Source organism: Gorilla gorilla, chromosome 20, assembly GCF_029281585.2.
Source record: "Gorilla gorilla gorilla isolate KB3781 chromosome 20, NHGRI_mGorGor1-v2.1_pri, whole genome shotgun sequence".
NCBI lineage: Eukaryota > Metazoa > Chordata > Mammalia > Primates > Hominidae > Gorilla > Gorilla gorilla.
The window spans coordinates 24,528,180-24,544,573 of NC_073244.2; the positions used below are offsets into that span (position 1 = coordinate 24,528,180).

The window sequence follows — 16,394 nt, forward strand, 5'->3', positions numbered from 1 at the left end:
GAAGGAGGGGGATGCCACCATGGATGGGTCAGGAAGACCCCGGCGCCCTCACTCCCACAAGAAGGACCTGTCCTGAGCCCTGCAGGCAGATTGGAAGCCTTGGGGGAGAAGGCGGCACCCCAGGAAACGGTCCCAAGTGTCCAACCTTGAGGGGGGAAAGATGCTTAACACACAAGGCTCTCCATCCTTCCATCTCTCTCTGTGATGACACAGAACCCCCACCCACCCACCCACGCCTGACAGCCTAAAGCCCATCCTCCTTCCCTTTCCCTCGACTGACCACTCACTGCCACTATCTCCAGGATACCTCGTGGGCTGCCCCTCGCCCCCTCCCTGCTGCTGGTCTCCAGCCATGCCTGGCCCCTGAAGGCGCTGGGACCTTGAGGTGTGGCCAGCACAGCTGTGGGCATTCTACAGGCACTCAGTGCATCTCAAGAGCCATCGAAAAAGTCAGCACCCCGCTGATCCCCAGTGTACAGAGAGGGAAAGTTTATTTTTTATTATTATTATTGAGATAGAGTCTTGCTCTGCCACACAGGCTGGAATGCAGTGCTGCAATCTCGGCTCACTGCAACCTCTGCCTCCTGGGTTCAAGCGATCCTCCCACCTCAGCTCCTAAGTAGCTGGGAGTACAGGTTCCCATCATCAAGCCTGGCTAATTTTTGCATTTTTAGTAGAGATGGGGTTTCACCATGTTGGCCAGGCTGGTCTTGAACTCCTGACCTCAAGTGATCCACCCATCTTGGCCTCCCATAGTGCTGGATTTTCAGGAGTGAGCCACCGTGCAGGGCCTGAGATTATTTAAAGTATATAGGAAGGCTGGGCATGGTGGCTCACGCCTGTAATCTGAGCACTTTGGGAGGCCGAGGTGAGTGGATCATTTGAGTCAGGAGTTCGAGACCAGCCTGGGCAACACAGCGAGACGCTGTCTCTGTAAAAAGTATACACCAAAAAAATTAACCAGGCATGGTAGTGTGTGCCTGCAGTCCCAGCTACTCAAGGCGCTAAGGCAGGAGGATCACTTGAGCCCAGGTGGTCAAGGCTGCAGTGAGTTATGATTAGGCCACTGCACTCCAGCCTGGGCAAGAGTGAGACCCTATCTCAGTAAATAAATAAATAAATAAATAAATAAATAAATAAATAAATAAAGTATATGGAAGGATGTGCATAGGTTATATGCAAATACTTTATCATTTTATATCAGGAACTTGAGCATCTTTGGATTTTGGTATCTGCAGAGGGTCCTGGAACCATTGCCCCATAAATATGGAAATGACTGTATACATTATATTATGTATGTCTATCTATTGTAAACTACATACATAAGATACTATACTATGTATACCTATTAGATACATACTTGCTTTTTACTCCTTCCTTAGTTTTTTTTCTCATTGAACTCCGGGAGGTAGAAAAAATTTAGTGCATTTCACAGAAGAGAAAATCTAGACCGGAGGAAAGATGTCTAAGTTCGATCCCAGAAGCCATGACTGCCCATCTCCCATTTGACAGCAGGAAAGACTGAGGCACAGAGAGATGAAACCAACCCACACAGCAGGCCCACAGCTCTCCACACATACACGTGCCTCCACCCAGCAAGAGGAACCACCATGCCAGGGTTAGGGGACTCACCGCCCTGCCTGGACAGCAGGAAGAGGAAGAGGAGGGGGACCACCCAGGTCACCAGCGGCCCCATCGGATCCACGTAGAGCCCCACAGCCCCAGGGGAGCCTCTCTTCCACCTGCGAGGTTCAGCCACCCCGTCCCCACTCCGGAACACATTGAAGCTGAGCAAGGAGAAAAGACCGAAAAAAAAGAAAAAAGAAAAAAAGTAAAGTGTCACAGCCCATCCCTAGGGCAAGTCAAAGTGAAAGAGAAACCCAGGAAGTCAGCTCCGTGGTGGTGGTGATGGTGGCGGCCACAGACTCTGGAGCAAGTCTGACTTTGGAGCAAGTCAGGGTTCTAGGGGGTTCTGCCCTGCTGGCCCCAGACCTGAACTGAACACCCAGATGCCAGCCTCATGGGCCACCTGTGGTTCCATGCACTTGGCCAGGTCCCTGGCCCTCTCTAGCCAATTTTTTTTTTTTTTTTTTTTTTTTTTTTTTGAGATGGAGCTCCGCTCTGTCACCTGGGCTGGAGTGTGGTGGCATGATCTCCACTCACTGCAACTTCTGCCTCCCGGGTTCAAGCAATTCTCCTGCCTCAGCCTCCCGAGTAGCTGGAATTACAGGCAACTGCCACAACATCGAGCTAATTTTTGTATTTTTAGTAGAGACGGGGTTTCACCATGCTGGCCAGGCTGGTCTCGAACTCCTAACCCTAAGTGATCCACCCACCTCAGCCTCCTGAAGTGCTGGGATGACAGGCATGAGCTACCGTGCCTGGCTGCCAAATTCTTTTTTTCTTCTTTTGAGATAGGGTCTTGATCTGTGGCCCAGCTGTAGTGCAGTGGTGCAATCACGGCTCACTGCAACATCAACCTCCCCAGGCTCAGGCCATCCTCCTACCTGAGCCTCCCCAGGAACTGGGACTACAGGCATGCACCACCACGCCCAGCTAATTTTTGCATTTTTTTTTTTTTAGAGAGGGGGTTTTGCCATGTTGCCCAGGCTGGTCTCAAACTCCTGGGTTCAAATGATCCGTCCGCCTTGGCCTACCAAAATGCTGGGATCACAGGCGTGAGCCACCGCACCGGGCCATCTCACCAGCTTCTGAATCTGAGACTCAAGAGCTGAAGGAGGGCAATGTTCTTGGATGGCCTAATTTCATCCTTCCGACAAATTGTTACAAAGAGCTTGCAGCATTCTGGACCTCCACAATGCCCACCTCCCCACATGCCAAGCTCCAGCCTTGTGCACCTGGGCTCACCCCTCTAATCCCAGCACTTTGAGAGGTCGAGGTGGGAGGATCACTTGACCCCAGGAGTTTGGGACTAGCCTGAACAACATAGCAAGACCCCATCTCTATAAAAAATAAAGAATTAGGCCAGGCGCGGTGGCTCACGCCTGTAATCCCAGTACTTTGGGAGGCCAAGGCAGGTGGATCACGAGGTCAGGAGTTTGAGACCAGCCTGACTAAAATGGTGAAACCCTGTCTCTACTGAAAATACAAAAATTAACCGGGTGTGGTGGCAGGCACCTGTAATCCCAGCTATTGAGGAGGCTGAGGCAGGAGAATCGCTTGAACCCAGGAGGTGGAGGTTGCAGTGAGCCAAGATTGCGCCACTGCACTCCAGCCTGGGCAACAGAGTGACACTCCATCTCAAAAAATATATATATATATAAATTAAAAGTTAGCCAGGCGTGGTGGCACACATCTGTATTCTCAGCTGCTCAGGAGGCTGAGGTGGGAGAATGGCTTGAACCCAGGAGGTTGAGGCTGCAGTGAATCGTGATTGCGCCACTGCACTCCAGCCTGGGTAACAGAGCAAGATCCTGTCTCTTAAAAAAAAAAAAAAAAAAAAAAAAAATTTAAGAGATGCAGCTTAGTTTCTCCCCCATGTTCCATTTCTTAGCCTCTGAGTATTTTGTTTCCTGCCCCTCCCTCCCCACTGTCGGCAAAGCCTCTAAATGTCAGTGGAGAAGCTCTGATCCAAGCTACCATGTGGATGAACCCTCAAAAACATCATGCTGGGATGGACGCAGTGGTTCACATCTGTAATTCCAACACTTTGGGAGGCCGAGGTGGGCGGATCACCCGAGGTCAGGAGTTCGAGACCAGCCCGGCCAACAAGGCGAAACCCTGTCTCTACTAAAAATACAAAAATTCACCGGGCCTGGTGACATGTGCCTGTAATTCCAGCTATTCGGGAGGCTGAGGCAGAGAGAATTACTTGAACCTGGGAGGTAGAGGTTGCAGTGAGCTGAGATCGTGCCATTGCACTCCAGCCTGGGTGACAGAGTGAGACTCCATCTCAAAAAAAAAAAAAAAAAAATACACACAAAAAAACCCCATCATGCTGGGTGGACGAAGATGGACAGGAAAGGCACACACTGTATGATTCCACTTATATAAAATATCCAAAATAGGCAAATGTACAGAGGCAGACAGTAGCTGAGTGGTTGTCAGGGGCTGGGGGGAGGCAGGAGTGAGAAGTGACTGCTGATGTATGCGGGGTTTCCTTTTGGGGTGATGCAAATGTTCTGGAACCAGATAGAGGTGGTGGTTGCACAACACTGAATGTGCTAAATGTCACTGAATCGTTTGCTTTAAAATGATGAATTTCCGGCCCGGGCACGGTGGCTCACTTCTGCAATCCCAGCACTTGGGAGGCCGAGCCAGGTGGATCATTTGAGGTCAGGAGTTCGAGACCAGCCTGGACAACACAGTGAAACCCAGTCTCTACTAAAAATACAAAAATTAGCTGGGCATGATGGCATGCGCCTGTAATCCCAGCTACTCAGGAGGCTGAGGCAGGAGAATCGCTTGAACCCAGGAGGCAGAGGTTGCAGTGAGCCGAGATCACACCACTGCACTCCCGCCTGGGTGAGAGAGTGAGACTCTGTCTCAAAAAAAAAAAAAAAAAAGAGATGAATTTTAGGTTAAGTGAGATGCATCTACAGAAAAAAGAAATATTCTTAGAGTCCAGGGGCACTGAGGAGGGAGAGGGAGAGGGTCTCTCCTGGGGATGAGCATCTGTGGAAACTGAGGCCCAAGTGGCCAGGGTTGTGCAATGCGGTTCAGCTTCCTGGGAGGAGGTCCCTCCTTCAAGAAGCCTGGCTCTGAGGGGCAGCTGAGCTGGCCAGGGTCAGGCGCCCAGCAGGCTATGAGGTCAGTGAGTTAGGGACAAAGACTCAGTGTCCTGGGCCTGGCACAGTGGGGACGGGGGCCCTGTGACCCCATACAGGACAGCCTTCTCTGGCCCCGGGGCCCAGGCCAGGGTCAGCTGGGGGATGGATGTGTGAGGCCTGGGGGAGGGGCAGAGACAGAGAAAGGGACAGAGATAGAGAGATACATAAAGATGGAGGAGGCCAGGCAGGGTGGATTATACCTGTAATCCAGCACTTTGTGAGGCCAAGGCAGGAGGATTGCTGTAGGCTAGGAGTTCAAGAGCAGCCTGGGCAACATAGTGAGACTCCATCTCTACAAAAAATAATTTGCTAGGCATGGTGGCAGGTGCCTGTAGTCCCAGCTACTTGGGAGGCTGAGGCTTAAGCCAGGGAGGTCGAGACTGCAGTGAGCTCTAATTGCGCCACTGCACTCCAGCCTGGGCCACAGAGCAAGACCCTGCTCAAAAAATAACAAGAAAGGTGGAGGAAATAGGTAGAGATCAGAGGAAAGTCATGGCCCCCTCCTGACCATCCTGAGACCCTCCCAACTCCACCAATTCCTGGAAAGTCCCTCACTTGCCTTATTTCACAGATTGGGAAACTGAGTCCAGGGGCACTCAGACCACCTGAGGCCCCAGCTGAAGATGAAGAGATGGATTCAAACCACCCCTTGTGGAGTATAGTTTTGCCCCTTCCAGAGTGGAGACCGTGCCTCAGGGCTTCCCCCATCCGCACCAAGGTTGGCCCTCTCAGGCCTCATCCTTCCCACCTGCAAAATGGGCTTTTGTGAGTATGAAGGAGGGCTTGGCTTGCAGTGAGCGCTGTCCACCCGCTGGCCAGTGTGATTAGTCATTGTTGTTGTTCCCCAGTGGCCTCTGCCTGGCAGCTGCTGGAAAAACATCGAGGGAGGGAGATACAGGGCTGGGGAGGTGAAAAGCTGGACACAGACGCCCCTAGCCCCTTGGGATCAGGAACAGATGGAGGCCGGGTGCCCTGAAGTGGAGCAGGGAGGGCTGCCTGGAGGAGGGACACTTGAGCTAGAATTTATAGAATTACAGGGCATCTCCGGCAGAGGCCACAGCAGAGGCAAAAGTCCAGAGGAGGTGCTTTGGGGACCACCAAGATGGACACAGTGGGTCTGGGGTTCTGTGGGGTGATGGGCTGGGGCCTCGAGTGCCAGGCTAAAGGGCCTGGCTTTCTCCGAGGGCAGTAGGGAGCCATGGCAGGTGTGTGAGCTGGAGGGGTACCCCAGACAAAGGTGAAGTGGTATTTCTCCCCTTATTGAAGTCACAGCCTGACACTCCCTCTGAAGTTCGCCACATCCCACCTTCCCCTTGCCACATCTTGGCAAGCCCACCTCCTTCCCTCCCTCTCTAGGCCTGCCAAGAGGCCCTGTGGGCCCCGTATGGCCCCACCCAGCTGCCCCAGAAGCTCATCTGAGATAAGTTCCCAGGGCTGCCCCACTTTCAGATGCCCCACAGACTCGGGGGCGGGTGAAGCAGGAAGGATCGAGTCACGGGGGCCCCAGAAAACATGACGGGAGGAACCACAGCACTTCCCCACCTCCTCAGCTTCCGCCTTCTCAGGGAGAGAGACCTTCAGCCCGAGGAGGAGGGCCGAGCTTCCCTCCATGTGGCAAGAGACCCTAATGTCGCTGAGGATCATCTAAAGAGGGTGTTGAAGGATGCATAGGAGTTAGCCAGGAGACAATCCATTTGTTAATTTAACAAACTCATAGGCATCACTCATCAACAAGAACAATTTTCATCATTCAATCAGGACTTTCTAATGCCTCTGAGGGATCATTTGAGGATGTTTAATTATTATTTTTATTTGAGACAGGGTCTCACTCTTACCCAGGCTGGAGTGCAGTGACACAATCATAGCTCACTGCAGCCTCAACCTCCCAGTTTCAAGCTATCCTTCTACCTCAGCCTCTGATATAGCTGAGACACAGGCCAATGCCACCATGCCCGGCTTTTCTTTCTTTTTTTTTTTTTTTTAACTTTTGAGACAGAGTCTTGCTCAGTCACCCAGGCTGGAGTGCAGTGGTGCGATTTCCAGCTCACTATAACCTCTGCCTCCTGAGTTTAAGCAATTCTCCTGCCTCAGCCTCCTGAGTAGCTGGGATTACAGACATGCACCACCACACCCAGCTAATTTTTGAATTTGTAGTAGAGATGGGGTTTCACCATGTTGTCCAGGCTGGTCTCAAATGCCTGACCTTAAGTGATCTGCTGGCCTCGGCCTCCCAAAGGGCTGGGATTACCGGCGTAAGTCACCGCCCCCCGACCATCCAGCTATTTTTTTTTTTTTTTTTTTCAGTTTTTGGTAGAAATGTGGTCTCATGCCTGTATCCCAGCACTTTGGGAAGGCCGAGGTGGGCAGATCACTTGAGGTCAGGAATTCGAGACCAGCCTGACCAACATGGAGAAACCCCGTCTCTATTAAAAATACAAAATTAGCCGGGCATGGTGGCTCCTGTCTGTAATCCCAGGTACTTGGGAGGCTGAGGCAAGAGAATCACTTCAACCTGGGAGGCGGGGTTTGCGGTGAGCCAAGATCGTGCCATTGCACTCCAGCCTGGGCAACAAGAGTGAAATTCTGTCTCAAAAAAATAAAATAAAATAAAATAAAAATACAAAATTAGCCAGGCATGGTGGCATGCGCCTGTAATCCTAGCTACTCAGGAGGCTGAGGCAGGAGAATCGCTTGAACCTGGTAGGCGGAGGTTGCAGTGAGCTGAGATTGTGCCACTGCACCCCAGCCTAGGAGACAAGAGCAAAACTCTGTCTGAAAAAAAAAAAAAAAAGAAATGTGGTCTCACTATGTTGCCTAGGCTGGTCTCAAACTCCTGGTCTCAAGGGATCCTCCCACCTCAGCCTCCCAAAGTGCTGGGATTACAGGCATGAGCCACCGCTCCCAAACAGATTAGAGGATGTTTTAAGGAAGACTCAGGAGGTTACCAAGAAAAAAATTCATTCAACCACCACACTTCCTGATGTCCCTTATAAGAGACACGTGAGGAGAGTTTTGATGGGTACATAGAAGCTCACAAGAATAAAATGTATTTGTTCATTCAATACAAGGTCCTCTGATACTTCTCAAAGAGAATTTGAAGTGGATTTTGAAGAATATATAGATGTTAGGCCGGGTGCGGTGGCTCATGCCTGTAATCCTAGCACTTTGGGAGGCTGAGGTGGGTGGATCGCCTGAGGTCAGGAGTTCGAGACCAGCCTGGCAAACATGGTGAAACCCTGTCTCTACTAAAAATACAAAAATTAGCCGGGTGTGGTGGCAGGTGCCTGTAATCCCAGCTACTCGGGAGGCTGAGCGCAGGAGAATTGCTTGAACCCAGGAGGCAGATGTTGCAGTGAGCCGAGATTGCTCCACTGCACTCCAGCCTGGGCGACAGAGCGGGACTTTGTCTCAAAAACAAACAAACAAAAACAAAACAAAACAAAACAAAAAATATATATATATGTATATACTTGTGTGTGTGCGTGTGTGTGTGTGTGTGTGTGTGTGTGTGTGTTAACCATAGAGAAACTGCATTCATTCATTCAGTCAGTCACTCAATAAGCACTCCTTCTTGCCCATTGAGGGGTTGTTCAGGAGGCAGTTCAGTGTAGTTCTCCAGATGGAGCAGCGGATTTGAGACCTCTCTGGTGGTTCTCTCCAGCATGTTCCCACATGCCCAACCCAACCCTGGTTCAGGGAACCTCTCTTTCCCTAGGATTCCATTCAAAGCCCCAGGGAGGGCTCTGATAGGCTGAGCTTGGGTCACATGTACACCTTGAACCAATCACAGTGGCTGAGGTGGATAAACGAGTCTGAGTCACATGTCCACCTCAGGCTGGACTAAGGGAGAACTTTGAGGCAGAGCTGCCCAGAGTCAGAACAATTGGCCATTGCAGGACATGAGCTTCTCATCACTTGGGGTGTGCAAGCTACAGCCTGAAGTTCACTTAGTGTAGGATTGCCAGATAAAACACACGACTTCCCCACCCCCATTGACTTCTGCCTTCTCAGGGACCTTCAGCCCGAGGAGTGGGGAGCTTCCCTCCATGTGGCCAAGAGACCCTGATGCCCCTGAGGGGTCATCTAAAGAGGGTGTTGAAGGATGCATAGGAGTTTGCCAGGAGAAAATCTATTCATTCATTTAACAAACTCACTTGTAGTCATTATTCATTAAATAACATTTAAATTAAATTCCCAGTTAAATTGGAATTTCAGACAACCAACATATTGGTTTGTGTTTTGTTTTGTCTTGTTTTGTTTTGTTTGAGATGGAGTCTCGCTCTGTCACCCAGGCTGGAGTGCACTGGCACTATCTCAGCTCACTGCAACCTCTGCCTCCCGGGTTCAAGTGATTCTCCTGCCTCAGCCTCCCGAGTAGCGGGGATTACAGGTGTGCCCCATTACGCCCCGTTAATTTTTGTAGTTTTAGTAGAGACGCGGTTTCACCATGTTGCCAAGGCTGGTCTCAAACTCCTGACCTCAGATGATCCACCCACCTCAGCCTCCCAAAGTGCTGGGATTACAGACATGAGCCAGCACACACGGCCAACACATTGTTGTTTAATGCAACTATGTCCCAAGTACTGAAGGGGGCATACTTACACTGAAAAAACATTCATTGTTTATGGAAATTTAAATTTAACTGGGTGTTTGCTTTGGAAAACAGCCTGGTTGTCTTTTACAAATTTAAAACATAGAGTCGCTGGGCGCAGTGGCTCATGCCTGTAATCCCAGCACGTTGGGAAGCCAAGGCAGGAGGATCGCTTGAGGCCAGGAGTTTGAGATCAGCCTGGGCAACATGGCGAAACCTTGTCTCTACAAAAAATACAAAAAATTAGCTGGTCATGGCGGCATGTGCCTGCAGTCTCAGCTACTCCGCCCTCCAGCCTGGGCGAAAGAGCAAGACCCTGTCCGAAAACAAAACAAAACAACCCAAAACATAGAGTTACACCATATGACCCCGGAAGTCCATTCCTAGGTAAGTACCCAAGAGAACCAAAATATATCCACAAAGGCAGGGGGCGGTAGCTCACACCTGCAATCCCAGCCTTTTGGGAGGCCAAGGTGGGTGGACCACTTAAAGGTCAGGAGTTCGAGACCAGCCTGGCCAACATGGTGAAACCCCGTCTCTACTAAAAATGCAAAAATTAGCTGGGAGTGGTGGCAGGTGTCTGTAATCCCAGCTACTCAGGAGGCTGAGGCAGGAGAATCAATTGAACCTGGGAGGCAGAGGTTGCAGTGAGCCAAGATCCCGCAACTGCACTCCAGCCTGGGCATCAGAGCAACACTTCATCTCAAAATAAATAAATAAATAAATAAATAAATCTATGCAAAAAGTTGTATGCCAATGTTTATAGCAGCTCTATTCAGAATAGCTACCAAAACGTGAAAAAATCCAAGTGACCACCAACAAATGAGTGGATCAACAAAATGTACATGTACATATATACAATGGAATATTATTTGGTCATGAAACGGAATGAAGTACTGATATTTGCCACAACATGGGTGCTTCTTGAAAGCATGATGCTGAAAGAAGCCAGACACATAAGGCCAAATGTTATGTGTTTTCATTTTTATGAAATATCCAGCACAGGAAAATTCATAGAACAGGAAGCAGATTGGTAGTTGCCAGGGGCTGAGAGAGGGGGAATGAGGACTGGCTGCTAATAGGTACAGGGTTTCTTTTGGGGATGATATAAATGTCCTGGAATCAGATTGTGGTGATGGTTACACAACTCTGTGAGTATGCTTAAAACACTGAATTTATTGCACACTTTAAAAGCGTGAATTTTATGGTATGTGAATTATATGTCAATTTTTAAAATTGTATGAGAAAAACAAGTTTTCCCTGGCATCCTGTATTTTTATTTGCTCAATCTGGCCACCATAACTTGATGCAATTCTACAGTACCTCATGGACAGTCAGGCCCAGTGACCCTTCCTAGGGTCCCCTCGAGCCTGAAAACCTACTCCAGTGTCCACACTGTACAGTGGGACAGCCGAAGACAACTGTGGCTGCAGAGAAAGTGCGAGTCCCAGGGAAAGAAAAAATGCAGGTGCTAAGCCAGGCACAGTGGCTCATGCCTGTAGTCCCAGCGCTTTGGGAGGCTGACGCAGGAGCATCACTTGAGGCCAGGAGTTCGAGACCAGCACGGGAAACATGGCGGTACTCCATCTCTACAAAAAAAAAAAATGCAAAAATTAGCCAGGCATGGTGGCATGTACCTGTGGTCCCACCTACTCTGGGAGCTGGGGTATGGGGGCTGAGGCAGGAAGATCGCTTGAGCCCGGGAGGTAGAAGCTGCAATGAGACAAGATTGCACCACTGCACTCCAGCCTGGGTGACAGAGAGAGACCCTGTCTCAAAAAAAAAAAATTTTTTTTTAAATGTGGGTGCTATTTTGGGACTTTGGGCTTTTCTCAGCCTCAGTTTCCCCTTCTGCAAAATGGAGTAGAACAATTATCTTCAAATATCTGTGAGAGGTGGTGTTTATGAGACACTTAGGGCAAAAAGGCAATCATCCTCAAAAAAGAAACGGACAACTGCAGCGGCTACCTGTTTTTGTAAGTAAAGTTTTATTGGCACCAGGGCCAGGATTAAAGGGAGGCAAACAAGGCTGAGTGGTGCAAGGACAAGGGTCTGATCATGTCTTAAGAGTTTTAGTGTTTTGGCCAGGCAAAACACCAAAACTCTTTGGCCTGCAATCCCAGCACTTTGGGAGGCTAAGGTGGGTGAATCACCTGAGGTCAGGAGTTCGAGACAAGCCTGGCCAACATGGTGAGACCTCATCTCCTAAAAATACAAAAAATCAGCCTGGTGTGGTGGTGGGCACCTGTAGTCCCAGCTACTAGGGAGGCTGAGGCAAGAGAATAGCTTGAACCCAGGAGGCAGGGGTTGCCGAGATCATGCCACTGCATTCTAGTCTGGGCAACAGAGAGACTCGTCTCATAAATTTAAAAAAAAAAAAAAAGTTTTGGTGTTTTGGCCATATGCGGTGGCTGACACCTGTAATCCCAACATTTTGGGAGGCCTAGGCAGAAGGATCATTTGAGGCCAGGAGTTCAAGACCAGCTTGTGCAACATAGTGAGATCCCTGTCTCTAAAAATAAAATAAAAAATAAAAGTTTTGATGTTTTGTTCATCATAAATGTTTTCATTAATTTTATGTTTTTAAAATATTATTTCTCTTGATGGCTGAGTTTTTTGGGGCCCCCTTAAATTTTGCACAGGGGTGAGATCCTCACTCGCCTCACCCTAGAACCCATTCTGCTGTGTGTACTGGGCACATTTTTTGTTGTTGTTTTGTTTTTGTTTTTGAGACAGAGTCTCGCTCTGTCGCCCAGTCTGGAGTGCAGCGGCGCTATCCCGGCTCACTGTAACCTCCGCCTCTTGGATACAAGCGATTCTCCTGCCTCAGTCTTCTGAGTAGCTGGGATTACAGGCGCGCGTCACCACCCCCAAGTAATTTTTGTTTGTTTGTTTAGTAGAGACAGGGTTTCACCATGTTGGCCAGGGTAATCTCGAACTCCTGACCTCAAGTGATCTGCCCACCTCGGCCTCCCAAAGTGCTGGGATACAGGCGTGAGCCACTGCGCCCGGCCGATGCGCTGGGCACATTGATTAACCTATCTTAGCCTCAGTTTCTTCATCTGCAAAATGGGGCTGAACGATGCTCCCTTACTTCTGAGAGGATTCATGCAAAATATTTACTTCTGCTCTCTGCTGGAGGGGCGGGGCCAGCTCGCCCAGTGGGGGCGGGGCCCTGTGGTCGGGCTCCCCGGGAGGGGCGGGGCCAGGCCGTGTCAGCTGACCGGCCTGGCCAATGGCACCTGGCGGCGGGGCCTGGCAGGCCGGGGCGGGGCCGGGGGCGGGCCTGGCGGCGCGGACTCCCGAGCCATGGACGAGTCGAGCCTCCTGCGGCGCCGCGGGCTCCAGGTGAGGCCCCTGCGCGGGCGGGCGGGCGGGAGGCAGAGGGCGCGGCCAAGTGGACGCGGCCTGAAAGGTGCCGGGGGGGGCGGGGCCTTCACGGGCTGTAGGGAAACTGAGGCAGAGGGTGGGGAACGCTCAGATCGCTTCTTTTTGACCACCCGCTTCTCAAAGTGCTTTTTCTCATGGTGGGAAGGGGGAAGGTGCCCCCTTGGACATCTAGGGAAACTGAGGCTCCAAGCGATGGCGTGGGAGGAAGTGGCTGAGGGCTCTGCCCCTCCCCACCAGCTGTTCTAATAATAATGCTAGCAACAGCAGCCAGAGAGCTCACCATATGTTCATGGTTGTTTTAGTCCTATTACTAGCGATGTATTAATATTAGTTCATATGTATTAATACCTCCTTGGGTCGTCGCTGCACCACAGTACACCCTCAGCTCAGCCCTACGACGACCTGGGGACGTTGGGGCTGTCAGGCGCCCATTTGTCAGAATAAGGGAACTGAGGCTCTAGTCCCAGAAAGCCACTCTCCAGAGGTCGCCTAGCTGGGATTCGATCCTGCGCCCTCAACCAGCTCTCTTACGGCACAAGGCGCTGCCAACCAGCAGTGTGACCTGGGGGGAGGGCACCCTTGCTTCTGTGGGCCTCAGTTTTCCAACGAGCCATAGGGTCCTCCTTTTACCAAGTTTATGTTTAGGAGGCTGTGTCATCAGGAGGTAGGGACACAGGCGTCGGGGACAGCAGAAGCCTAAGTTTGAAGCCACACAGGGGCTACATGACCCCGGGCAGCCACCCTTTGACTTCTCTGGGCCTCAGTTTCCCCATCATAAGAAAAGAAAAACAGGAATTAAGATTTGGCCATTTTCCTCTGGGACTTAGACCACACCCTTAAGAAGCCACCAAGTTTTCAGGTAGGGAACCTGGGATTCAGCACTTACCCAACGAACATTTATGGAGCGCCTGCTGTGTGCCTGGCTCTGGAGAGGCAGCAGAGAGTTCTGCAACCTCTGGAGCTGCCCTCCTAGAAACCCCAACCTGTTGGGGGAGGTAGACGCCAGAGCAGCGGTGACCCCACGGAGTGATCAGTTGTGATAAGGGACTCACAGCAAGTGAAGGAGGCGCCTGACCCAGGCATTGCTGGGAGCCCTGGGGTAGAGGAGGCAGCCAAGGGTGGCGAGGCATTGCAGCGGGGGGGGGTATTTAGGGAAATGAAAGAGGTTGACAGAAGCTGGAACCTAGGGAGGACTGAGCAGGTGGGGTGGGGGTCGGGGACTGAGGTTAGCTCCGGGCGGGTTGAGGGGGTGAGAGGAATGGGACCGGCGGGTCTCCAACCTGGAGCCGCACCGGTAGCTGCGGGACTGCGAACTCAGCAGGTGATGGGAAGCCAGGTCGGGAGTGGTCAGGGAAGGCACGGGCTGAGCTGCCCCACCCGGTCTCTGGCCGCGCGGGGGTGGGGCAGAACTGGAGGCGCTGAGGCCAGAGGCAAGAGTGGGGGACTTGGGCGGAAAGGAGGGGGCGGGGCGGGATTGGCGAGCAGCGTGGTGTTGGTGGGGGGGCAGCCCCGCCTCCAGCCCCAGTTAGATGCCAACCCGCCCGCAGCCTCTTAAAATAGAGAAACCGCCTCCGGGTAGGCGAATGGGGGTGCTGCTGACGTCAAGAAGTGGGGCCTGTTCCATGGTGGGGGGGTCAAACATTTCCTGATGGTAAGTTCTATGTTACAAAAGGGGAAACTGAGGTTCAGAGAAGCATAGCCACTGTCCAGGTTTCACAAAGTATAGGTGACAGAGTCAGACAGGATTTGAACCCAAGCAGTTCCGGCTTCCTCTCCAAACCAACCCAGCACAGGCGTCCCTCCACGAAGGTGGAGGGATGAGCACGGATTCCCTGACTGAATGAGGGCATTCCGGGCAGAGGCCACAGCACGTGCAAAGGCCCAGAGGCATGTAGCCTTTCTTACCTGTTTATGTGGGGAAACAAGAACTTGAACCTGTTTCTTAGTACTAGAGGCTGATGGCCAGGACTTAATGCTTCCAGGGCCTTCAGTGCTGATTTTGAAGAGGTTAGACTTTCCCCCTAGGGTGATGGGGAGCTATGGAAGGTGCTGGAGCAGGAGAGGACATGCCCATATTGAGGGGCTGGGAAGACTCCTCTGGAGGGCTAGGAGCAGGAGCGGGGGAATCAAAAAGGGCAGGAAGCCAGGAAGGAGCATGGAATGAAAGTCTAAGTGTACCAGGTGTGGTGGCTCATGACTGTAGTCCCAGCTACTCAAGGAGGCTGAGGCAGAAGGATCTCTCTCTTTTTTTTTTTTTTTTTTTTTTTTTTTTTTGAGAAAGAATCATGCTGTTACCCAGGCTGGAGTCCAGTGGCGCAATCTCGGCTCACTGCAACCTCCACCTCCCGGGTTCAAGTAATTCTCCCTGCCTCAGCCTCCCGAGTAGCTGGGATTACAGGCACATGTCACCACGCCCGGCTAATTTTTGTATTTTTAGTAGAGACGGGGTTTCGCCATGTTGGCCAGGCTGGTATCAAACTCCTGACCTCAGGTGATCCGCCCACCTCGGCCTCCCAAAGTGCTAGAATTACAGGCGTGAGCCACCGCGCCCAGCCAAGAAGGATCTCTTGAGCCCAGGAGTTTGAGGCTATAGTGAGCCATGATCGCGAGACCCTATCTCAAAAATAAAAATAAAGGTCCAAGTGGAAGAAGATTAAAATAATAATAAAATAATAGTAAAGTGGGAATAACCGTTCATATTAACAGGCTAAGCCCTCTCATGCATTCAATTCTCCCAACAGCCCGAGTGGTCAGTGCTATTATTAGTTCCACTTTTCAAAGGAAGAAACTGAGGCCCAAAGAGGGAAGTACCCACCAGGAAGCCAGAGAAATTCTAACCAATCTGGCACCTGAAGGTGTTGTCTTCATCAGCCCCAGTTTGGGGTCTCTTTTGACTGGAAACCTTGTTAATGGTCCAGGAGCACCCCAGCCAATCAGGGGGTAGATCGCTGATGCGAGCCAATCAGATTTCCTGGAGGCCAAAGGCCAAAGAGTCCATTCACAAACGGGTGCTGACCGGCCAATCCAGACGCATAGCCCAGGGCATCCTCTCTGGTGGTGACAATGTGAGGCGTGCTGTTGGCTGTGTGCAGGAAAGGTCTGAAAAAGGATCCGGCCTGGCCCGCGGGCGGCCAGTTTGCGACAGCCCTGGGTCCAGGGAGGAGGTGGAGACCTTCCCAGTTTGGGTTAAACTCAGCCTCACGCATAACGTGTGCAGGCACCGGGTAACGTGAGCTGTTATTACTACTACTACTATTATCTTATTACATTTATCATCTCCTACTTGGACCTTTGCTTTACACATGACCAAATTTCAAAACACCAGGTCCCACAAACAGAGCATCCCCCGGCAGAGAAGGGCTAGAGCCTGTATCTGGACTTTTGTCTCTGCCGCTACTGTGGTGGCTCCCCTAGGTTCAGCCCTCCAAGGTGATCCTGCTTTCTCATGGACAGCTTCCACTTATTTTCCTCCCCCTCCTCCTCCTCCTCCTTCTCCTCCTCCTTCTTCTCCTCCTCCTCCTCCTCCTCCTGGAAGCCCTGGGGCTGGTGCCATGTGGTCCATGCTGACTTTTCTCCCATTTAATTCCAGGGGCATCGAACTTCCAACCGGGCTTGGTGCCCAG

At 51.3% G+C, this 16,394-nt stretch overlaps 2 protein-coding genes across 16 annotated transcripts in view; one reads left to right on the plus strand and one right to left on the minus strand.

Annotated features, from left to right (window-relative positions):
- IL12RB1 (interleukin 12 receptor subunit beta 1) overlaps nt 1-1,812 on the minus strand; it is a 29,227-nt gene extending 27,415 nt beyond the window's left edge. For 3 of the 4 annotated variants that reach the window (XM_019014873.4, XM_019014872.4, XM_019014875.4), the window contains exon 1: nt 1,633-1,806. In XM_019014873.4, coding sequence (XP_018870418.1) covers nt 1,633-1,696 — 64 coding nt within the window. In that variant the 5' untranslated portion in view covers nt 1,697-1,806. Of the gene's footprint in view, nt 1-1,632 lie in introns of all 4 variants that reach the window. The other variant, XM_019014874.4, reaches the window with a different exon arrangement.
- Nucleotides 1,813-12,641: 10,829 nt separating this feature from the next.
- MAST3 (microtubule associated serine/threonine kinase 3) overlaps nt 12,642-16,394 on the plus strand; it is a 53,938-nt gene continuing 50,185 nt past the window's right edge. For all 12 annotated transcript variants that reach the window (XM_063701803.1, XM_063701805.1, XM_063701804.1 and 9 more), the window contains exon 1: nt 12,642-12,729. In XM_063701803.1, coding sequence (XP_063557873.1) covers nt 12,691-12,729 — 39 coding nt within the window. In that variant the 5' untranslated portion in view covers nt 12,642-12,690. The remainder of the gene's footprint in view (nt 12,730-16,394) is intronic.